The sequence below is a fragment of the Manis pentadactyla genome, chromosome 4, assembly GCF_030020395.1.
Source record: "Manis pentadactyla isolate mManPen7 chromosome 4, mManPen7.hap1, whole genome shotgun sequence".
Taxonomy (NCBI): Eukaryota; Metazoa; Chordata; class Mammalia; order Pholidota; family Manidae; genus Manis; species Manis pentadactyla.
Window position 1 is genome coordinate 113,966 of NC_080022.1, and position 22,235 is coordinate 136,200.

The following is a 22,235-nucleotide window of genomic DNA, read 5'->3' on the forward strand; positions in this document are numbered from 1 at the left end:
CCTGCCCCGGCTGCCATCAGGGGAGAGGCTGGACCCGACAGCCACGTGGCACCTTCTCAGCTCCAGAGAGGTGCTTCATCAGCCTTGCCTCACCACACCACACTCGGCAGGTCCAGGGTTACAAGGCCTGGGGCTCAGCAGGTAGGTGCAGGCAAACAGAGAAGAGCAGGGTGGAGGGGACTGTCTTTTGGCAGCCAGGTCAAGCAGTGGGCACATGGGCCCACCTCACTCGGCCTCCAGCTGAGCTCTCACTGCCACCCCACACCTTGCCATGACCACAGTTGAGATGAGGGCTCCTCCGTGGGCCTTGGCTCTCAGAGATTGGCAGCCTCCTGCCTCTGTTAGACATGGAGGCATCACACCTGAGAGCAGGACACCGGCCACAGAGGTGGGTGTAGGGGCAGCTCCCTCGCTATCACACCTAGTGTGAGGTGTGAGCAGGTGTCCTGGCTGGGGTGATGGGCCAAGGATGGCAAAGTAAGGAGATATGATTCACATTCCCACCTGGTCCCATAAACCCAGCAGACAGGAATGATGAACAGAGGGGGATGCAGAGGACTAGGTGCACAGGTTCCCAGACACATTTCTGGTCTGGGCCCAGACCTGGCTCCCCAGGTCAGTCTTGGGGCTGGCTGGTGCCTCAGCCAAGGATGAGGTGGGCAGCGTGCATCAGTGAGGGAAGACAGAGTGGTAGCCCATGGTCGGCCTTGAGTCCAGCTGTTGCTGGCATCTGGGGAAGGTTGGGGGAGCGTGTTGTCCCTCACTGTCAGCCCCTCCCTGGCAGAGGTTGCTGGTGCTAGCTCTTCCAGAGCCTGGTCTGGAAGATGCCCGCATAAGTGCCCCGCCAGGTACATTTCAGAGGGGTGGGGTCCAGGTGCTAGGTTGGGGTCTAAGGCTGCTTTCTGGCTTGTGAAAAGTGACGCACCAGAGAAAGATAAGCCTGTGTCCCCAGCTATTAACAAAGCCACTGGATTTCTCAGTTTCTCTTCCTAATTCTCTTGCTGCAAGGTTGGCATGCAGACATGCAAGGAGGTGCGGTTTGACCCTCATTCCAGGCCTGGACTGACGCTGACCTACTCCCCCAAGGCACCCAGTGTGGATATAGAAGGTCCCTCTCCACCAGACTCACTTCTAAGTAGAGGACGGAAATGTGCCCAAGTACACAGTCCCACGTTCCACCGCCCCTCCTCCTCCCAGCATCCCCCTTCCCTCACCTAGGTTGGGTCCAGCCCAACTTGCCCCACAGCATGGCTCAAAAACTATTTGTCCTAGAGTCAGCCTGGATTTGAAACATCTGTGTGACATTAGGAGGGTTACTTGACCCCTCTCTGTGTCTCACTTTCCTCATTTATAAAAATAAGTGGCATGATCAAGTAAACTAAGGCGTGTAAAAGTGAGGTGGCAACAACGGACAGAATCATCCTTCACAGAACACAAATCCTCCCCAACACATTTGCTGAGGCCACACACGACAAACCCACAGCCTCACACGCAGTGGATGCAGAGACCACCCACGCCCGCCCCACACTGATGCCCGCCACCCACCGGCGCTGTGCCAACGCTCTTACTCAGAGTCCCCGGCTCACACAGCCAAGTACACGGGACGATTCCGACCCAGGATCCCACCGCGCAAGGAGCCGCTCCGCGTCCCCACGTGAGTCTCAGACTCCGACTGCGCCCAAATAGCGACTCCCTCAACAATGGTGCGGGGTCTGTCTTGCATCCGCCGCCCTCCGAATCCCAGGCTTCCCCTTCTCTTATCTCGCCCATTCCGGAAAACGACCGGGGCTGCAAATCTTGTCCCGCCGCACCCGCGTAGCCTGTCGGCCGTCACGCACCCCCTGCTGGAGCCCGCGCCCGCCGCCCGCCGCGCCGGGGCCGTTTAAATGGGCCAAGTTGTGGCTGCCGCGGCGGCGGCGGCGGCGGCGGCGGCGGCGGCGGGAGTCTCTCAAGTCGCCGCCGGGCGGGTGCGCGCCAGGGTACGCGGGTGCGCGGCCTGGGCCGCGGGGCGGGGCTGGGGCCTCGGACCCCCTGGCGGGGCGGGGCGCGGGGCCGGGGACTTGACGACTCTTCACCGCCCTGCTGGGCCCGACTGGAGGACCGGGAGCGGGACCCGGGGCCGCCCCAGGGGGTGCGGGCGCAGGTGCCCCGGAGCCCCGCGGAGCCCTAGAGCCCTGGAGCTGCGGAGCTCTGCAGGCCGGTCGGCGATCGAGAGTAGCCCGGCAGCGCCATGTCTCGGGCGGCCGAGGCCCCGCCAGCCGGCCGGGCAGTGGTCCGAAGTGGCCCGGCGGGCGGCGTGGCAGCGGCGGCCGCGGGCGCCGGGGTGCAGTAGCAGGTAGGCGGGCGAGCGTCCAGGCGCCTCCCGGGCCCCAGCCCTCGAGACCCAACTCCAGCCGGGGCGGGAACAAGTTGCTCCGGCGGCGGAGAGCCAGGCTGCAGGACCCCCGGCCCGCCATGCCAGCGGTCAAGAAGGAACTCCCGGGCCGAGAAGACCTGGCCCTGGCTCTGGCCACCTTCCACCCGACCCTGGCCGCGCTGCCACTGCCGCCGCTGCCCGGATACCTGGCGCCACTGCCCGCTGCGGCCGCCCTGCCCCCGGCTGCCTCTCTGCCCGCCGCCACCGCCGGCTACGAGGCGCTGTTGGCTCCACCGCTCCGCGCCCCGGGAGCCTACCTGAGCCTGCACGAGGCCGCCCCGCACCTCCACCTGCCCCGGGACCCTCTGGCCCTTGAGCGCTTCTCGGCCACTGCGGCCGCCGCACCGGATTTCCAGCCGCTGCTGGACAACGGCGAGCCCTGCATCGAGGTGGAGTGCGGCGCCAACCGCGCGCTGCTCTACGTGCGCAAACTCTGCCAGGGCAGCAAAGGTCCGTCCATCCGCCACCGTGGCGAGTGGCTTACACCCAACGAGTTCCAGTTCGTCAGCGGCCGCGAGACGGCCAAGGACTGGAAGCGCAGCATCCGCCACAAAGGTGCGGCCGCGGCGGTGGGTGGGCGCGGGCCGCTACTGTCCCTCCCCTCCGCTCCCCGAGGACCCGTGAGTCCGGACCCCCGCATTCTGCCACTTGGGAGAATGCACCTCCGCCCAGAGAGGGCGCTGCGACTTCGGGGCTGCCTCAGGGACCCTCCCCTCCCCCCCATCACAGCACGGTCGCCTTGGTGGACCCCGGCAGAGCGCCCTCGGCCTCCCTCCCCCCAGCTCGGATTGCGGTGCCCCGGGCTCCCGCCTGCGCACGAGCCGGCCGCCCCTTCCGCTCGGAAGGTCTTTGCGGGATTCCTGGGCCTTGGGGCTCAGGGCAAGTTTACGGAAACTCGGGAGGACCGGCGGGAGGCGCGCGGAGCGGGACAGTCCCTTCCCGTTTCGGGGAGCCACCAGGTTCTGGAGGGACTGGAGGGGCGCACATGCGGCCGCGGTACGGCTGTGCGCTGGTGGAGGGAAGGGAAAGGCGTAGGGGTGGCGCAGGCAGGTAGGGGCCGCGGGGGCGCGCTCCGGGCAGTGGGCGCGCGCGGAGCGGGAGCGCGGCTGGGAACAGCCTGCTTGGGCTTTTGCAGGAGTCTGGCGGCAAGCGGGGGAGGCGCGAAGCGTCGGGAGCCTGGGTAAGGGGTAGTTAAAAAGTTAGGGATCCATCCGCCCTCGACTTTGGGGTTCACGCTCCGCGGTGGTCTCCCTCCTCCCGCTGCGGGATCAGGCGAATCCCCAGGTCCTGCCCGCCCCGCTCACCTGCGCCCAGGGTCGACCTTCCTCGGCCCTGCTCCAGGGTCCCGCGGACAGGCTTGGGGAGAGTGGAGCGCGGGAGGAGGGGCGCAGGGGGCGAGGAGGAGGCCGCCCTTCGTCGGGGAAAGACTCTCACCCGATCTTGGGCTTCTGGGCTCTGCAGATCCCCGCAGCGTCCGCGAAGGCGGGGTGGGCAGCTGAGCCGGGATCGGAAGTTGGGTGGAGGTGGGTGCTCACACACGTGCTGGTAGGGGTCCGGCCTTGCAGGGTTCCGACTGCACCCCGGAAGCGTGCCTACCTGTACCCGACCTGCTCCCTCACCGATCCTGCCTCGGCTCTCCTCGCAGGGAAAAGTCTGAAGACGCTTATGTCCAAGGGGATTCTGCAGGTGCACCCTCCGATCTGCGACTGTCCGGGCTGTCGAATATCCTCCCCGGTGGTGAGATGTGGGAGAAAGTCTGGGGCTTCGGGAGCTTCTTTCCCTGCAGAGCCTATTTCCTGGGATCCAGAATCCTAAGTGCACCCCTGCCAGTGCGCAGGAGGGAGCCTCTGGAGGGCGAGTGGGGGAGACATTGCTTTGGAGGGGAATCTTGGGGCACCTGCCCCCCTCTCCCTTTTGGATGCATGGCCTGTCCTGCCTCTCCTGGGGCCTCTCCTTAGCCCCGGAGGCAGCCCAATGTGTGAGGGTCTCCTTGGACAGTGTCATCTGACTGGAGCCAGGGACTCTGCCCTGTCATGGGTCTGGGGGATCACCGTGTCATCTGGCCCAACTTGGGAGAGGATCTGTCCTAGGGTTAACACTTCTTCTGGGACGTGACGGTGTTAGCTGGCAGGGATGTTCATTCTGCGGTGGTCACAGGCTTGGATGTGACTGACGTGCATGTCTGGTGTTTGGAGTCCCGCTGTGCAAGGCCCTGAATGCCCAAGAATGTCTGAGGATACAACCCAGGCAGGGGCAGAGTCTGTGCAGTGGCACTTTGGCATCAAGAGAACTGGAGTTGAAGGCTGCTGTGGGGTCCCCTGGCTGGGCTAGGGGAGCAGAGGAGATTGGGGTGCTAGGCCTCCCCTGAAGCACTGCCTTCCCCACCATACGCTGTCCAGGCAGCAGTGGTTGGAGGATTGATCTGAAAAGGAAATTGCATCGTGAGAGGGACCAATTTGGATCCCTGGAGGAGAGCCAGTTAAGGCCCCGGCTCCTGGTAGTGGTTGGGATTGGGCTGCTATTACTGGAAACATCAGCAGCCCCCGCCCACAGAGAGGGGCAGGAGAGGCAGGGGCAAGGGGCTGTGAGGACACAGAATGCCCACTTTAGGCTTGTTTACTTCGAACTGGCAGTAGGGTGGGGAAGGGTATGTCCTGGATTCCTCATGGGCCCTTGGGGGTGGGTAACCTGGGCAATCTAGGAAGCCACAGACACACCTGTGAAGACAGACACAAGGTCAGACACTCAAGTTGGACAGGGGAAGAGGATTAGCCACACCTGACCAGTATGCCCACCCCACACAAGGTCTGAGGCAAGCTCATAGGAGGCATAGGCATGCTGTGCACAAGAGCCCCCGAGAGAGTGGAGTGTGCACAGACAGCCACCATACCTACCTGGGGCAAGAGGCCAAGGCTCCTCTCCAGTTCTGCGCCCTCTCAAACAGCTGATGCCATAGAGGGATCCTCTGGGCACCCTCCAGGCTGGCCTGGGGTTTCTGATCCGGTGGAAGGAGCCTTGCCTCTCCCAACCCACCCCCTTCTGAAGGTCTCCCACAGGACGGGAGGGGAGCAGATGGCCTGAACCCAGCATCAATGCCCCCCAAGGACATTGCTTGGGTGTGAGCTGGCCTCCACACATCCACTCTGGCTGTCTAAGGAGCCAGTGCTTGGCTGGGGACAGGCTCAGGGCCCCGCTTTCAAGTCTGTGTGCTGCTGAGCAGGGTGGTGGCTGAGGTCTCAGGTGTATCCTTGGCCAAGGTCAGGGGCTGCCTATCCTGCTCCCACTTCTTCAGCCCTCCTGCCATGGGAGCACCCCCGGAGCACCCAGGCCAGCAGAGCCGGTCCGACCTCATCCTAAGTGGCAATCCTACCGCCCTCATTTCCCTCCCCTCTTCCTGACCCCACAGGTGAGAAGCAGAGGGAAATGGATTTCCTTTTCTTCTTAAGAGAATAGCTTACTTAAAACAGAAAGGCAGGAGAGAAGGTCCTGTGGTTGGCTGCAGCAGGCTAGAAAAGGGCAGAGCTGAGTGACTTCACAGCAGGGCACACTCCAGGTGGGCCAGAGGCTGTTGAAAACAGTCCTCCTGGGACCCACTAGCCGGCACGAAAAGGCATGGGGACCAGACAGGCTGTCACACCTGCAGCCTCACCCACACTCTGCTGCCACTGGTATAGCACAGGGTCAAGTCCAGGGTCTTAGAAGGGGCCACAGAGCAGGTCCTATCCTCAGATTCCACTACCCCACCCCACCTTGCCCCAGTGCTGTCCAGTCCATGTCACGGAGTGTGTGTTGCAGAGAGAGAAATGGAAAGTGTCATAGGTGGACTCATGAAAGCAGGTATTGAGGGGACTGTGGCTTCCGGACCCCATGGTCGGGGGCTGTGTATCTGGAGGTGACTGTGTTCTGGTCACCCTGGGAGACAGGACTGAGGTGGCTACTGTGCTGCCCTATAGGTCCAGGATGACATGGATCCGGGAAGGCACAAGAACCTCCTAACATCTTCCTTCTGAAGCTCATGGGATGCATCATCCTGGCAATGGGAGGGAGGGGCCCACAGAGGCCCCAGGACTGAAAATAAGAGAAAATTATATCATCACAAGGCCCCTGACACTCTCCTGGAGCCAGTAACCTGTTATTAAATAAGAAAAAGCTTCCTGCCCACCAGAAAATAATCAGTGACTTTTCTTCTTGACACTGGAGTGGCGAGACCCAAAGACACCAGGGGCCATGGCGTGTAGAGGCCTCCTCTGTGTGCACACGTGCTGTGTGCCCTCCAGTGTGTGCACGCGCCCCCACATAGGAGACCTGGGTAGTGCATCCTGCACATCTGCACCGAACACGCCTTCCATCTCTGCTGTCCCAGCTCACAGCATATGCGGCTCCAGGCCTGTTAGCCCTGCCTCATCCCATGTGCTCCACATATTCACATCGTGGGCATGGAAGAATGGGGAGAAAAGTGGAACTCGGGGAAAGATTCTGAATCTCTCAGTTCCTGACCGGGAGGGTGGGCCCACTAGGTCCCTTGAAACAAAAGGTCTGGGCTGGTCAGGGTTCCTCCCAAGGTGACATGGGAACCCAGGCTGTCAATCTGCAAGGAGTCAGCAGGCCCAGGCCCCAGGCCCCAATCTGCAAACCTCCCCTGAACTGGGCTCTGCTTGCTGTAATGGTGGACAAGGGACTTGGTCTCAGGTGGGAGTTCACACAGATTATGCGTGGGAGCGCCAGGCAGACACACACACACAGAGGTAACTGCAGCTGAACAAGACCCACGGGCACACTGGGTGGTGCAGGTGCTTGTGGCCCCTCGGGCCTCCCTGGAGCTGGGAAAGTAAGGGTCTGCCTCCAGGTGGGCACCTCCACACTCAGGCGGCTGATCGCCTGTGGAGGGGAACTGGCTGGAGTGTGGAGTCTGGACAGGGTGGTGCTCTGAGCAGCCTGGCCAGGGCCATACCTCAGCCCCGTGCAGAGTAGGGTGGGGCAAGGAAGGCAGTCTGTGGAGGGGCCGCTGACGGAGGCCCTGCCCCTCTGCTAGTCTTGGCCTGTGGCCAGCTGTGGCTCCTGCCGGCCCTGGGGCCTGTCCTGCAGGCCGGAGGGCCCTTGGTGGGAAGTGCTGGTGACCTTGCCCATCTGGTCATCTGCGCTCTTCCGAGGGCTCCTGCCCCAGGGTGGGGCCTGGGGTGCAAGACGCCTGGAGGCCGAGGGACCTGGTTCAGCCTGACCTTCCTCTCCCCTCACCCTGACCAGAACCGAGGGCGGCTGGCAGACAAGAGGACAGCTGCCCTGCCCCCTACGCGGGTCCTGAAGAAGGAGCTGACCCCCAGCTTGTCTGCCAGTGATGGCGACAGCGATGGAAGTGGCCCAGGCTGTGGGTGGAGGCCAGGCTTGAAGCAGGAGGATGAGCCACGCGTCCGTATCATGAAGAGAAGGTAGTTCTACCAAGGACCAGGACAGGGCAGGCACACAGGCTCTGGCAGCGGGGGGACATCAAGACCAGGTCTCCTGGCAGCTGGAAACCAGGCCAGAGTGTTGTGGGGACCTTTGCCTGCAGGCGGGGCCCAAGCTTATCTTGTCAGATTTTGGGATGTTGGCAGCTGCTGCAGCTGAAACAAAAACTGGACCCTTGGGGACAGCCCAACTCCTCCATGCCACGGGCCATAGTGAGAACTCACCTTGCCCCAACTCAGGGACCTGGGGCCAAGCCAGGACTCAGTTGACAATGTTGGGGAGTGGGCACCCCAGTGGCAAGCGCTGCCATGACCAGAGTGGCCCAGGGGGGGATCCACATGGTTTTGTGTGGGGAGATGCTGAGGACAGACAGCTGCTGTGTGAGGGGAAGGGGGATGGTCTGGGAGACCAGGAAGGGTGGACCTGACCCCATGGCCACCAGGTAGGGCAAGGGGAGCCGAGTGGACCTGTGAGGCACAGTCCTGGACACTCATCTCATTCTGTGGCAGGTGGCAGCTCTCCTGGCTCCTGCCGTCCCTTCCAGGCTTGGGGCCACCCTTCCTGACCTCCTACCCTCTCCCCTCCTGACAGAGGCACCTCCTTCTGTCCACCTAACTCTGTCCATCTGTCCCTCTAGCACGTGTTATGCATTCCCCCAGAATTTCTAGGCCCTTTCTCTTCCACTTAGTCTTTTGACATGTCCAGTTTCTCCCACCCTAAAATAGCCTTCCTGGACTCCCAAGATGCCCACTTCTCAGGCCCTGCACCCACACAGGCTTCCTGCGGCACTCCCCCAGCCCATGGGGCTTTCTGCAGACAGCGTTGTGGATCTGTGGGGGAGGGTGTGGGCACAGGGCATAGCTGTTTCCTCTCTTGGCCTCACCCTAGCGTCGCTCCTGCCTCCACATTCAGAGGCAGGTTGATACCAGCTGGAACCAGGGGCCTGCAGCCACCTGGGCGGGCAGCTGACCGTTGCTGCTGCTGGTGGCCATGGGGCTTGCTCCCTGACCTGGTTCCTCCCCAGCCAGAGCTACTCTAATGGCTGGGAATTCGGGTTCAGCCACAAAAGTGACACACAGACGAATTGAAGCTGCAGGCCCCGCCCCCAGCACTGGGGGTCCTCTGGGTCCGCTGCCACGAAAAGCAAAGGTACAGTGGCCTAGGCCTGGTAAAGCCAGGAGCTGGCTCCCACCCCATGGGCCTGTTCTGGTGGCATCCAGTTGAGCTGGTACCAGATGGCTCTAGACACAGAGCTGAGCCAGCCCAAGTCCCTGGGGGCTGGCACTCTGGTGCAGATGAGGACTGCCACACATACGCCCTGCTGTCCAGGTGCTGGGTCCCAGAGGCCATGCTGACTGTCTGCCTCTCTCCTTGCAGAGTCCACACCCACTGGGACGTGAACATCTCCTTCCGAGAGACGTCCTGCAGGTAGGGTCCAGGCCTGGACCAGGCTTCTCCCCACGTGCTGTGTGCAGGCAGGGTGAAGCCTCACTGCTCCACTTCCCCCACAAGTTTACTTCCAGATATTTCCAGGCTCCCTCCCATCCTTCCCTCCTTAGCGTATGTAGTCTGTCTGACTATTGACTTGTGCCCAGGGCTTGGCAGGAGTGCGGTTGTGGGGTCTAGAGCCAGGGTGCATTCCCCCTCCCACACAGGATTGGCTATTTGAGCCAACCTGGCTATTGGCCCAAAGGTGAGGTCATGACCTTCCCCTCCCAGAGACTCAGAAGGAGACAAGAATGGTAACGTGTGAGTGGGGTCTTGAAGGATAGGTAGGAGTTCACTAGGGACAGGAACTGTCTTCAAAGATGTGGAGGAAGGGGGAAGGGGAATGGGGAGCAGGAGTTAGCAGGTCCGGGTCAATTGGATGCTAAAGGGCCTGTCCTCCAGACAGCCAGAGCCACTGAAAATCGTCGAGCATGAGGCTGGCCAGGTACACGATCTGACAGGGCCCTTCCGGAGGCCTCTCCCAGCAGGTCGGGGGTTTGCTCCAGTCCAAGGTGATCCAGGGCCTGGAAGCAGAATGGAAGGCAAGGGGGCTGCGAATACAAGATGTAGTAAGGAGATAAAAATGAGGGGACCCGTCAAAGATGGGGCATTGAGGAGACCAAGTTTCTGGCTCCCAAGGGGCAGGGTGTGTTTAGCCCATGGGTGGAGCCCAGGCTGTGGTTTCTGGTCAGTGGGGCAAGTCAGAGGGGGACTAGCAGGGAGGCACGGGGAGCGCCCAGCTGAGCAGGGAGTGGGCATCCTGCTAGGGCCTGGCTTCCTCTGCCAGAGCCGAGGGCCCAGCCCGCGCAGGTGGGAACTTGTCCTCCCCAGTCCTGGCCTGGCTCTGTGCCGGCTATGTTATTATTTATGTATCTGAGAACAGCTGGGTGCTGGGGCCAAATCACAATGAAAACAGCTTTAAACTTATTTCCACCTCATTTTGAAGTTGCCTGCTCAACTGATCATTTTTATGAACTGTCATGAACATTGATGACATTTTATGAGCCTTTTGCTCGGGAAGCTGCAGGATGAATTGTCAGCGAAGCCTGTAGGGAGCCCAGGGACTGCTCCTCCACTCTTGGACTGGCTCCTCTGCCGGCAGCCCCTCCTCACCCATCCCCAGCCTTGAGAAGTGGGAGAGGGTTCCAGGGGTCCAGTGCAGGGTGCCCTGGTAAGGTGCCAGATCCGAGCTCATGTCCCATACAGCCCTAGAAGTGGCTGGGATGGTTTTCTGAATATGGCCATGGGGAGGACTACTGTTGAGGGGACATGGCCAGGAGGACTCACAGCCTGGCTGCCCCCTGCCTGCTGATGCATCCCACGTCTGGCCAGGGAGGGCTGCAGCAGGCACAGGGCCCAGCTGCCTCACATTGCCCCTCCTGGCTCCGTCTTTGTCTCCTCCTGGCTCCTTGTGGCCCTGTCCATATGCTCCTGTCCCTCTGTCTGTCTGACTGCAATGGTCCACCTGCCTGCTTGGCGCTCGCGAGTCAGCCCCCAGGTTCCCTGGGCAGCAGGCAGGAGGTGTGCTCCCTGCCCTCCTAAGCCCTGAGCTGGCCAAGAAATGGCCGATGACTGGACAGGTTGATGGTGGCTGAGGGAGCCTGGAGGGGCCTGGGAGTCCCTCCAGGGGAGCTGGGGCTGACAGGCAGGCCCAGCATTGCAGGCCCTCCTCCATGCACCCCTTCTGTCTCCCAGGCTCTCCCCACTCACTTCCTGACCCACAGCCTCACCCACAGAGACCCTCATGGTCTTCATCCCCGTGGAGAGCGGGACACAGAGGGGTTTCTATGGCTGTGGGGCCTACGCGGGGATGCCAAGCTCAGCGTTTGTGCATTTTCAATCTGGTGTGTACCAGGTCTCTTTGTGGTTCTTTACATAAAATCCGGCATCACTTCTTCAGGGAGTGACCGAGTGACCAGAACAGATTTTCCAGGGCTGGGCCAGCAGTCTTGGGGCCTATGGAGTGAACACCCCAAGGTGGAGAGCAGGGGGCAGGTGGTGTCCTCATTCCCACTGGTATCACCTCCACGGGGCCACAGCACCCCCTGAGTCCCCGGATGACCAGCCCATAAGTGAAGGTGCTGACACAGTGGTGATGGGAAGAGACCCAGCCCTGTGTGGGCACTGGGCCAAGAGTCCACAGGGAACAATTTGATGGGGCCTGTCATCGCCCACTCAGTCCCGGGGGAACTGGTGCACTTCCTGTAAGGGACCTCTCAGGAGAACTTGGCAGTAGCATGGCCTGCCTCTATGCTCCCCCCACTGGGTGCTGAGGACAGCAATTCTCTCTTTGACACCCCCCAGCTGATGAGGATGATACAGGGGACTGAGAGCTGCAGCCAAGTAATCTCATAAAGTACTTACTCCCACCCCGCCTGCCCTCCTGTTTGCAAGGGGGGTGGGAGGTGGGGAGAGGACCAGCATCTGGGTCTCCCAGAAAGCTCTAGAACCCAGTCCTGGAGTCTTTGGTGCTGAAACTGATCTGCTTAGGGGCCAGCCCCGGATTAGTCTGCTCTAGCTGCCCAGCCGGGGGGGCTGGGGGCTATTTAATGAGGTTTAGGGTTGGTGCCCAGGTCACTCTGTGGAGGCCCCCCTTGCAGCAGTCCAGCTAGGAGGCTGCTCCATTACAGGTGGGTCAGGGAGTGAGGGTGCTGGGGGTGGGGCACCCAGGTCCCTCCCTCCTCCGTGGGGCACCCAGGTCCCTCCCTCCTCCTCCTCTGTCCTATCCTGACTTCCTGTCTCTAGGCTGCATCCGTGAGGTGGCAGGTGACCATTCTCTGTGCTGACTAAGCGAGATGTTCTCAGAACCCCAGGAGTAAATGGAGCAAGAGACCATTTACACGCAGTTGCACTGGAACTTTCTCCTCTCTTCGTGGTTCTGTGATACAGGATTGAGCTGATTTTAGCGGAAAGAGAAATGGAGGGAACAAAAGAGTTAATACATTGTTTATTCCAAGCAACACGTGCCTGGCGGTGGAGGTTCTTAGCTGGGGGCCTGGGGGAGAGCAGCTTCAGGAGCCCACTAGAAGGGCCGGATGTCCATAGCGTGTGTCTGTGTGTATCTGCAGGAGCTGCTTGTGCACACGCTTGCAGGCCCTTGTGTGAGTGTGCATGTGCCCAGGTATGTGCACCCCTGTGTGTGCATACATCTCATTGGCTGTGGGATCTTGGTCAGGACCTTGGTTTCCTTATTGAAGAACTTCGGGTTTTGTGAGTAGTTGCAAGTTTTAGGTGAAAAAGCACATGCAATGTGCTTGGTGAAGCAGCTGGCACAATAGTTAGTGCTGGGTGACAGCTGTGTCCTCTGGACGCCTGTCCTCCAGAGGCAGGACCCCTGCCCTGGGCAGGGCCCCGCCACCCCGAGCCTGGTGGGTACCTGGCTGCCCTCCGAGGCAGGGGAGAGGGGAACAGAGCCTCACTGGGAGCAGCAGTGGCCTGACTGCAAGGAAGCTTGGCAGGTCCTAGTGGTCCTAGTGGGGCTTGGATGGGTCAGAGTGTGTACTTCACACCCACTAGGAGGTGCTTCACTTGAGACCTGCTATGGGGATGCTCACTTGTGTGATGTCACGGGCCACAAGCACAAGTGTGCTTGAGGCACTGCCGTGCTTTTATGTTGTCCCCCAGCGCCAAGCACCCTCACACTCAAGATCAGTCAGGCACTTGCTGTGCCTGGCACTGGGCACATGGCCTCACGGGGTGTCACCTTTCCTGTATTGCTTCACTGCAGCCAGGACAGTGAGCTTCCCACCCTCATATCCAGCGTGCATCGCAGCCGCCACCTCGTTATGCCCGAGCACCCAAGCCACTGTGAATTCCAGAGAGGCAGCGTGGAGCTCGGCTTGGGAGCCGCAGGTGAGATGCCCAGAGAGCTGCCAGGAGTGAGGATGGGGCTTCCAGGGCTTCAACGGCTCACAGGGGGACGGCCGGCCCCGCCGCCCTCCCGGTGTCTCTGCTCAGCAGCTCTGGATGCCGCCACCCCCAGCAGCCTTGGCTGGCGGCCAGGGAGGCCAGCAGAGGAGGCGGGAGGTGGCGAGGCCGGCTGTCCCCTGGGGCTGCATGTGATGGTAATTGTGTTAATCCCGCCAGCCAGGCAGACAGGAGGCAGAGGCAGTGGCTCCACTGTGGCTGCTGCTGGGGTGGGCTTGGAATGGCTGAGGCTACTGCCACCCCCTCCTCACAGGACAGACGCAGGAGGGCAGCCAGTGCAGGCCTCACAGAGGCTCAGAAATGTGTGCCTGGGAAGGGCTCACTTGAGAGCAGGGACATCTCTGCATGCACAGGAATGTCTGTTGGCCCCTGGAGAACAAGGTCCCAGGAGGGAAGGGATCCATCACCTGAGAGAAGGGGTGCTGAAGCCTGGACCTCCATGCGTGGGGGAGGAGGGTGCTGGCCCAGGAGCTCCTGGGATCACCTCAGAAGGGCTTTTGAGGAGGGGACAGTTTGGGGACCCCAGGCCCTCCTCAGAGGAGCAGGCAGCAGGGGCCCTGGCACAGGTGAGCTTTGGCTGAAGGGGCAAAAGGGGGGCTGTAAAGAGCCAGTGGAGATCCCTTGATGTCCTGTGGACCCTTGGCAGGGAAGTTTACGGCAGTGGCTACAGCTCTCGGAAAGGCTGGGCAGGAGATGGCCCCCCATCCTGGGACCGCTGAGCACCCCCATGAGCCCCCACAGGTGTGCCTGTGCCTGGGAGGGACTTTGTCGGGTGGCTGTGGGGTCTGCTTCTGGGGCCGTGCTGGGGGCAGCTGAGCAGGTGGCTGATAAAATCTAATTGCCCCATCGATTGGGCAGAGCCTTGGGAGCCCCACAATGACTGAGATATTCTGAGCCGTCAGGCCCTCCCCCTGCTGCCTGCACACAGGGAGCCCCCTTTGCAGCACAGGAACACGGGTGTACATGTGAGTGAAAGCAGGCATGCGCAATGCTGCCAGCCAGGGCCTGTGTCCTTGGAGCCCTAGCGTGGCCCCCGCACCCACTCACTCCACGTCTGGGTATCCTCACTGGCTTTATGCTGAGGTGCAGGGCGGGTGTCAACACATGCTCTGTGTGAAGTGTTACATGTGTGCACTATGTCCAGGCATCCTTGGGGCTGCAGGCTCCCACTGGCTTCCACTTGTTTCTTTTGGCCATTGGGTGGGGACATGCCTGCCATAGCCTGCTCTGGCTTCCCCGGGAGCCACATGTCAATCCTATTCCCAAGACCCCAGCCCGGGCCCTGCCCTGGTCCCTGGGCAGGAAGGATCTGGGCAAACTGCCAGGAGTTCGGCCACGTCTCGTGACTTGTGTGTGTCTACTTGCTGCCCCAGGTGTGTGCATGAACGTGGCCCTCATAGGGACTAGTGCACCCCCAGATCCCCATGGTAAGACCTTACTGCAGCCACGGGGCTTGTTCGCACTCAGCCCCCCACCCACCTCCCCCAGGCTGAGAGAATCCCCCAAGCAGAAAGGGGAGGAGGAGTTCCTACTGTGGAAAATAGGAAACAGATCCCAGGAAGAGTCCTGGACTATTTGTTGACTCCCAGAGGCATGTATGTGCGCTGGGGTAGGGCAGCAGGTGTGGACCCAGCCCAGACCCACCTCCAGGCCTGGCACAGCCAGACATAGTGGTCGTCCTACCTACTGGGTCCTGATGCCCTGAGGCTGCTGGGGACTAGCTATGGCCTCCTCGGGAGCTTCATGCTGGTTCTGCCCCCCCACCTGTCCTGCCAGGTCACTAAGGTAGGGGGCCTTCATCCGGTCAGTGGGGACTTCTTCCCTCTCAGGGCAGGGCCTGGGGCTGGGCTACTAGGCCCATGCTAGTGGCAGTGAGGTGGCCGGGATCAATAAGTTATTAGCACCATTCTGTCAGCTGTAAAGTGGAGATTGATCGGTGCTCTCGCTGCTGCCACTCTCCCCGTCTGATAAAAATGACAGATTAGGGGATAAGGAAGAGAATTAGGCTTTGCAGCTGATGGCAAGGCTTCTGGGGAGCCCCTGTCCCAAGGTGTCACGGTGAGCCTGGTCCACCAAGGCAGCAACCCCTCACCACACCCACCCAGGTGGCCTCGTGAGTTGGAGATGGGGTCAGAGCATGGCGTCTGGACTAGAGGCCAGCACTGTTGTGGGATGTTCAGCAGAGACCCCCCTGCCAGACCTTGGGCTCAGGGCTGGGGTGGAGAGGGGCTGGCTCAGAGAGAGGGCAGACTGTGGTTTGGATGTGGGACCTGAGAGAGGACTTCGGGAAAGGGGTGGGGCATGGCCTGGGCTCCCCACTGCTGGGGCCAGGCTGTGGTGAGGCTGCTCAGGGTACCTTTGGGAGCTCAAAGCCTGGCTGGGCAGGCGGGCAGGTGTGCACAGGCAAGGCCAGGGTGCGGGCTCAGGCCTTCTGGGGCAGCAAGGGGTATGACCAGGATTCCGGGCCCAGGGGAGTGGATGTGGTGGGTGTGTCCAGCCTCAGGGGCCTTAAAGCACCCTCAGGGGACTTCCTGTGCAGGAAGATGTTGGGCTACCCCGGCCTGGGAGGGGAAGGTGGTTTTGTCACATCAGAAGCTCCCCATTCCTCTCTGGCAAGATGCAGAGGCCTCTGTAGTCTGCACAGGAGACCGGTGGGGGTGGCAGGGCACCTGTGGGCCCTGAGCTGCTGCCTGAGGCTACTACCAGGAATGTTCCATCACATATACGCATACCCCAGAACCAAATTTAGGACTGTCCCATGCCCTCAACCTGTCCTGACCCCGGCATGATGTCCTCTGACTGAAGGCCTGGGACCCTGGGTTGGGCAAGGCCTTGCCCTGGCTGGGAACCTGGGAACCCCTAAGCAATGGCGGATGGCTCTGGGCTGAGCTGGAGCTGGCAGGGACTGAGCCCTGGGCTAGGCCCCTCCCTGCCCTGGACCTCCCACTGTCCATCCCCTCCAAACCCTGGATGCAGGATGGGCTCACTCTACCCTCTCCCAGGTGACCTTTTGGGCAAGAGGCTGGGCTGCTCCCCCCACATCAGCAGTGACTGCCCTTTGGAGAAGAAGGCCCGAAGCAAGTCCCCCCAAGGTGGGAATCCAACCTGGAGGTGGGGGGACAGGTCACAGGAGGAGGGAGGAGGATAACTTAGATATTCTGCAGGGCAGGGACAGCCCCAGCAGCAGGTTCTAAGAGGGGAGGCCCCGCCTCTCCCCCAAGGCAGTATCTGAAGGTGAAGCCCCCTCACCATGTACTCCCTGCAACACAGAGTCTCTGTTGCTGCCTCAACTAGGGCCCAGCATGGCCCCTGAGGATCACTACCGCAGGCTCGTGTCCGCCCTGAGTGAGGCCAGCACCTTCGAGGACCCCCAGCGTCTCTACCACCTGGGCCTCCCCAGCCACGGTACGTGCCCTCCCCATGACATGATTCCCTCACCAAGGGTCTTACCCACGTGTGCTGGCCTCTCCCTGACCTGGTGGCCATCCTGAAGAGGCACCTGACACCAAGGCAGGGATTGGACAGGGTCCAAAGGCCCCTCACCCCCACCAAACCCCGTGTCGGTGGGCAGCGAGGCATGGCTCTCCTCTGTCCCCCGCAGGCAGCCACATCCTCCCCTCCCACAGCTCTCCTGTGGCCCCACCCCCACCATCTCTCGCAGACTCTCCCTGCAGGGCCTCCTCTCCTGCCAGGTTCAGGCACGGTCCCTGAGCCCCTGTAAGAATGGGAGCAGGGGGTTGAACCAAGCCCACCTGCCCCTCTCCAGCAGATGCTCGTGGACAGAGCCCTGGTTTGTACGCTGTAGCCCTTCCCTTCCCAGCACTGTCAGATCACCAGGGTGTGAGACTGGGCCAGACGCCCCACCCCAGGTGCCTGGGTTTCTGGGTGGGAGGGGCTGAGGAGAGGAGCAGAGGGCAGCATGGATAACAGGGTTTGGCCACCAGGACCTCACTGGTACTCAGGAGAAGCCCCAGCTGGTGGCCCGTCCCTGCCACACCCGGTGTCCACCCTGCGGACTGGTTTGGTCTATCTGTCCATCCCACCTCTCAAAGACACCTGGCAGTCCCCCCATCGCAGAGACACACTGGGGCCCCTTTGCCAGCTGCACCCCACCCCTGCAGGCCCCAGCCCACAGTGCTGGGGGGAGCTTGGCTTTTCTGGCTGGAGGTGGGTGAGGGAGGGGTGCTGGGAACTAGGGCAGGATTTCCGCTCCGCACACAAGGCACTGTCCCCCAGGGCAGTCAGGCACCGAGAGCCTGAATAATTCACCAAATGTTAATAATTTAAAAATCTTCCCTTTTAATTGCTTTCCCTGCCCTGCCTGGGGCCGGCGGCGCTGGCCTGCGCGGGGGAGGGGGCGCCGGCCGCCCGGGAGCAGCGCCGGGAGTTGGGCTGTCAATCATGGCCCCGCGGAGCCTGCTGTAAATAACCCAGGCCGCCAGCGGGCGGGGGCGCGGGGCCCGCTGGGGTCGATGCAGGCGGCCGCGCCGGCTGGGCTCTGCGGGCTGGCACCCGGCCCGGGCGGGACCCACCTCCGCTTTTCAGATAATTAATTTATAAACAGTTGGCGGCGGAGCCTGCACAAGTGGGGGGCTGCGGGGGGACTCGGAGTACCGGCCCTGCCCTGAGCAGACAGAGGGACTTGGAGGGGAGCAGAAGGCGCCAGACGCCTCGGAGGGGGTCACCTGGGCAGCGCCAGTCTGGGGCTCCAGACCCGCTCTGCCCCAGCTCCCCACTCTTAGGCGTTCGCACGACCTCCACGCCCTCTGATCCCGTCAATACCGACCTTCAGGCACCGCGGACCCCCCGCCTGCTGGGCCTTTTCCTCCCTCTCCCTGCATTTTGGTCACTGACTTCCCCATATCCTTTTCAAATGCTCGCCTGTGCCTGTCCCAGGTGGGGGCCTCACACCCCCAGCGGCGACATTCTCACCGCACTGTAGTGTCCTGTGCGTCCTCTGCCTTGTGGCCTCCGGCGTGACTTCCTGTCCTGGTGACCGAACCAGCAGTGTCAGTGTGAGGATGTCTCACAGCCCCTGGCCTCCTTGACTCGCCTTGTGCTCACCGCGGTGCAGAGGGTAACAGCCTGGCCTCTGGGTCACTGCTGTCACCCACCCCCTGCACCCCAGATCTACTGAGGGTCCGGCAGGAGGAGGCAGCAGCAGCTGTGAGGAGCCCCAGTGGCCTGGAAGTCCGCCTTCCCTCATCCACAGCAGGTCAGCGTCGCAGGCAGGGCCTGGCTCAGCACCGAGAGGGCGCCGCCGTAGCTGGTGCCCCGTCCTTCTCAGAGAGGTACTGGGGTGCCTGGGCTCTGAGACGCCCCCATGTTCCCTGTGCTTGCTTCTGGTCTACAAAGCTGACGGGGTTCCTGGTTTCTGGAAGTCACGCCCACAGCTCGCACATCCCCTCGTTAGCCGCCTTCACCTGAGCACCATCTCCCCTGCAGCAGCCACGCACAGCCCTGTGTTTAGGGGATCGTGCCAGGACCTGTGCTGGCCATAGGTACTCGGCCTGCTGTGCACAAGGGTCCTGACGCTTGCCTGGCTGTGCAGAGGCCCAGGAGAGCATTATTGGGGTAAAATGTGAGTGGGTGACCCACCCCTCTGAGCAACTGTGGGACCCGCTGCATCCTGTGCCCCTGAGACAGCTGAGGGCTTTGCTCCCCCAACAGGTAGGTAAGGGTGCTTGAGGCAGGTTGGGGGATCCCTTGGAGGGGGCAGAAGCTGACGAGCGGAGCAGCATGAAGTCTGGAAACCCCGTAGGAGAGCTGGGAGGGCCTCCCCAGCAGCACCGATTCAGACACCGGGGCAGTTAACAGATGAAGCCTCTCGGGGTTGTCGAGGCCCGGAGACACCGAGGAGGGGTGGGGGGCTGGTCGACCTGCGAGGAGTGACTGGTGAGCAAGATCGGGGCCGAATGGGCTGCAGCGGCCCCAGGGCCTCCGGCCCAGCTGCCAGGGCACGACCCCTCCTCCCATCCCCAGGCCTCTGCAACTCTTAGGCCCCAGGCCGGGCCCCCGCGTGTCATTTGCATCTGCCTCCACCGCCTACCAGATGACGGTTGTTTGCGCCCCACCCCCCGGCCGTGCAGTGTCCGCGGAGGGCGGGGGCCTGGCGCGCACCGCGTGGTAATTACCGCTGCAGTTACTGCCGCCCACAGGGTCAGCGCCTCCGCGCCGCCGTCGAGATTAATTGGCGCCGCCAGCGGGGGCGGGAACGGCGGGCGACTCGGAGCTGTAGCGGGCGGTGCATCGACCGCCCACGGGGCAGGCAATTAGCAGGGGCGGGGGACCGTAGGGGGCAGTGGCAGTTACAGGAATGGAGGGGACGCGTAGGGAGGTGGCCAGGGCCTGCGGCGCGGGCCGCTCACCGCCCTGCTGTCCACAGGGAGCTGTCGCAGCCGCCCCCCTTGCTATCGCCCCAGAATGCCCCGCACATCGCCCTCGGACCCCACCTCAGGCCCCCCTTTTTGGGGGTGCCCTCGGCTCTGTGCCAGACCCCAGGTGAGGAGTAGGAGGGGCTTGCGGGCCTTCCGTGCTCTGGGGGGGCCCGTGAGTGCGCACGCCGAGGTCGTTGGTGTGGGGCCATCGGGCTCCCCTGCGACCGACACTGCGTCCATGAGCGCTCCTGCGGGACGCACCCCTGCCCTTCTGAAGCCACGGACAGGCTAGGGCGGGCTTGGGTGGCCCCGGACCACTCGGCCCTCCGACCTCGTGATCTGTCCGCTTCCCACCAGGTTATGGCTTCCTGCCCCCTGCCCAGGCGGAGATGCTAGCCCGGCAGCAGGAGCTCCTGCGGAAGCAGAACCTGGCCCGGTAGGTGCCGCGGCCACCGGTGGGGAGAAGGCGACACTGCCGAGCTTGCTGATCCTCTGCCGTGTGCTCCCCGTGCTCCAGGCTGGAGATGCCGGCGGAGCTGCTGCGTCAGGAGCCGGAGAGCGCGCACCGACCGCAGCTGCTGGCACCGGAAGCCCCCCTGCGCCCGTCCGAGGGCGCCGAAGGGCTGCAGCGGCGCGGGGCCGTGCTGGTGCTGAGACACAGCTCCACGCCGATGCTGGCCCTGCCCCCCCAGGGCCCCCCGGGCCCCGAACCCCCAACCCCGCCCCGGGAGTCTGCCCGCCGAGCCCCTCGGAAGGGCGGCCCCAGCCCTGCCTCAGCGCGGCCCAGTGAGTCCAAGGAGACCTCTGGGGCTGGGCTCTGGGCACAAGACGGCTCTGAAGATGGGCCCCCCAAGGACTCAGACGGAGAGGACCCTGAGATGGTGCCCGCTGAGGGCCGGGACCCCACCCCGGGCCAAGCCCCAACTGGAGGGGCCGGCTCTGAGGGGAAGGGCCTTCTCTCTGGGCCCATGCTGCCCCCTCCACCGCACCTGGGCTTTCCCTATGCCGTCAGCCCCTTCTTCCACACAGGTGGGCACCCTTCCCCCAACCCTCCACCCACATCCCAGGGGTCTTAGGGAGGGGGTCCACCGGGAGAAAAATCCTTTTTAGTCATTAAACATCTCAACAATTAAGGCAAAGGAAGACAGGTGGGGGCACAGCAAACAGCAGGGGCCCAAGTCCGAGTAACTCCTCCCCCAACTCCACCACCCCAGGCACCATGGGGGGACTCTCCACGGATGGGGAAGTGGCCACAGCCCCAGAGGATGTCACCAAGTGGACAGTGGATGATGTCTGCAGCTTTGTGGGGGGCCTGTCTGGCTGTGGAGAATATGCACCGGTGAGGGGGCACCTGCCCCGGATGGCTGAGCTCCCACTCCCCACTGCCTCTTCCCACCCCTAATGTCTCCCCCTCAAAAGCAGTGTGTGTGCGCTTGGGGGGAGGGGTGCATGTCCCTCTGGCCCACTTTGCCATGTCAGTGCTTCTGCCTCCAACACTGGCGCATGCCCAACAGATTTATCTTTCACTGGAAACTTTTCCTGAAAACTGCACAAACAGCTCCTTCTGGCCCTGCTTTCTCTGGAAAGCTTGGGCCAATGCAGGATGCAGCCCTTCCTCAGCTGGAGGGATCCGGCAAGGTGAGCAGGCACTGCTAGTGGCACTCAGGCCCTGACACCACCCACCACAGGTCTTCAGAGAACAGGGGATCGACGGGGAGACCCTGCCCCTGCTGACAGAGGAACACCTCCTGACCACCATGGGGCTGAAGCTAGGGCCTGCTCTCAAGATCCGGGCCCAGGTAGGTACAGCTGGAGGCGGTGGTCCCGACAATGGGGGGGCAGCACAGAAGCTCTCTGCAGCTGCAGGTCCCCCACGCAGGCCTGTCTTTCCATAGGTGGCCAAGCGACTGGGCCGCGTCTTCTACATGGCCAGCTTCCCCGTGGCTTTGCCGCTGCAGCCACCGACACTGCGGGTCCCCGAACAGGAGCTTGCCCTCACTGTGGGGGAACAGCCATCGCCAGCAGTAGCACTCTCCCCCTATGGGGGGGGAGGCCCCCCAGCTGGCCAAGCCTCACCCAAGCAAGAGAACGGGATGTCTCTGCTCCCAGGGCCCGCGGACCCCTCCCAGCCTCTGTGCTGAGCTGGTGGGTCTGAGCCCCCAGCCCTTCAGCACCTGCCACTCCAATGCAATGGCCCCGCCTCCCACAGCTCATTTTCCTTGTTAGCTTTGGATACAAAAACACAATTTTTTAAAGAAAACGTGACGAGAAAAGGAACAAGTCCACAGGTTGGGAGGAGGCTGCAAAGCCTGGTGCAGACAGCCTGGGGGCCCCAACTGAGACTGGGGTGCGCGGGCTCTGCATCCTGGGCAGCTACACATAAACCAGAGACGGAGATGGCACAACATGCTACGCTGGTCTGGCCATGCCTACTGGCTGCCTCTAGAACTGGGACTGCTCTTGAGGTTTTTGACATCCTGATCAGGTGAGGTCAGGCAAAGGCCCGCTCCAGATCCTCTTCCCTCAGACTTGATGAATCTAACCCTCCACCGTAGGGTGCAGCCAGGCAGGCTCCACGGTGC

The 22,235-nt window shown here is 62.4% G+C and overlaps 1 protein-coding gene across 4 annotated transcripts; it reads left to right on the plus strand.

Annotated features, from left to right (window-relative positions):
• Positions 1-1,965: 1,965 nt before the first annotated feature.
• Positions 1,966-22,122, plus strand: SAMD11 (sterile alpha motif domain containing 11). Of its 4 annotated transcripts, XM_036882718.2 has the most exons (15): positions 1,972-2,971; positions 3,552-3,596; positions 4,062-4,153; positions 7,661-7,842; positions 9,239-9,289; positions 13,077-13,201; positions 16,279-16,368; positions 16,547-16,681; positions 18,405-18,567; positions 19,662-19,777; positions 20,011-20,089; positions 20,171-20,682; positions 20,868-20,992; positions 21,342-21,452; positions 21,549-22,122. In XM_036882718.2, the coding sequence occupies exons 1-15, from the start codon at positions 2,455-2,457 to the stop codon at positions 21,792-21,794; spliced, it is 2,589 nt and encodes an 862-aa protein (XP_036738613.2). In that variant the 5' UTR covers positions 1,972-2,454; the 3' UTR covers positions 21,795-22,122. The 4 variants fall into 4 exon arrangements, with proteins under 4 accessions (XP_057355533.1, XP_036738613.2, XP_036738615.2 ...); XM_057499550.1 differs by lacking the exon at positions 21,549-22,122 and having other exon boundaries at positions 1,966-2,971; positions 21,256-21,440; XM_036882719.2 differs by lacking the exon at positions 3,552-3,596 and having other exon boundaries at positions 1,974-2,971.
• Positions 22,123-22,235: the final 113 nt, after the last annotated feature.

Coding starts and splice junctions, on each gene's coding strand:
- SAMD11 (XM_036882718.2), top strand. CDS start 2,455: ATGCCAGCGGTCAAGAAGGAACTCCCGGGCCGAGAAGACCTGGCCCTG. Junction 4,154..7,660: donor GTCGAATATCCTCCCCGGTG/GTGAGATGTGGG, acceptor CACCCTGACCAG/AACCGAGGGCGGCTGGCAGA. Junction 13,202..16,278: donor GCTCGGCTTGGGAGCCGCAG/GTGAGATGCCCA, acceptor ACCCTCTCCCAG/GTGACCTTTTGGGCAAGAGG.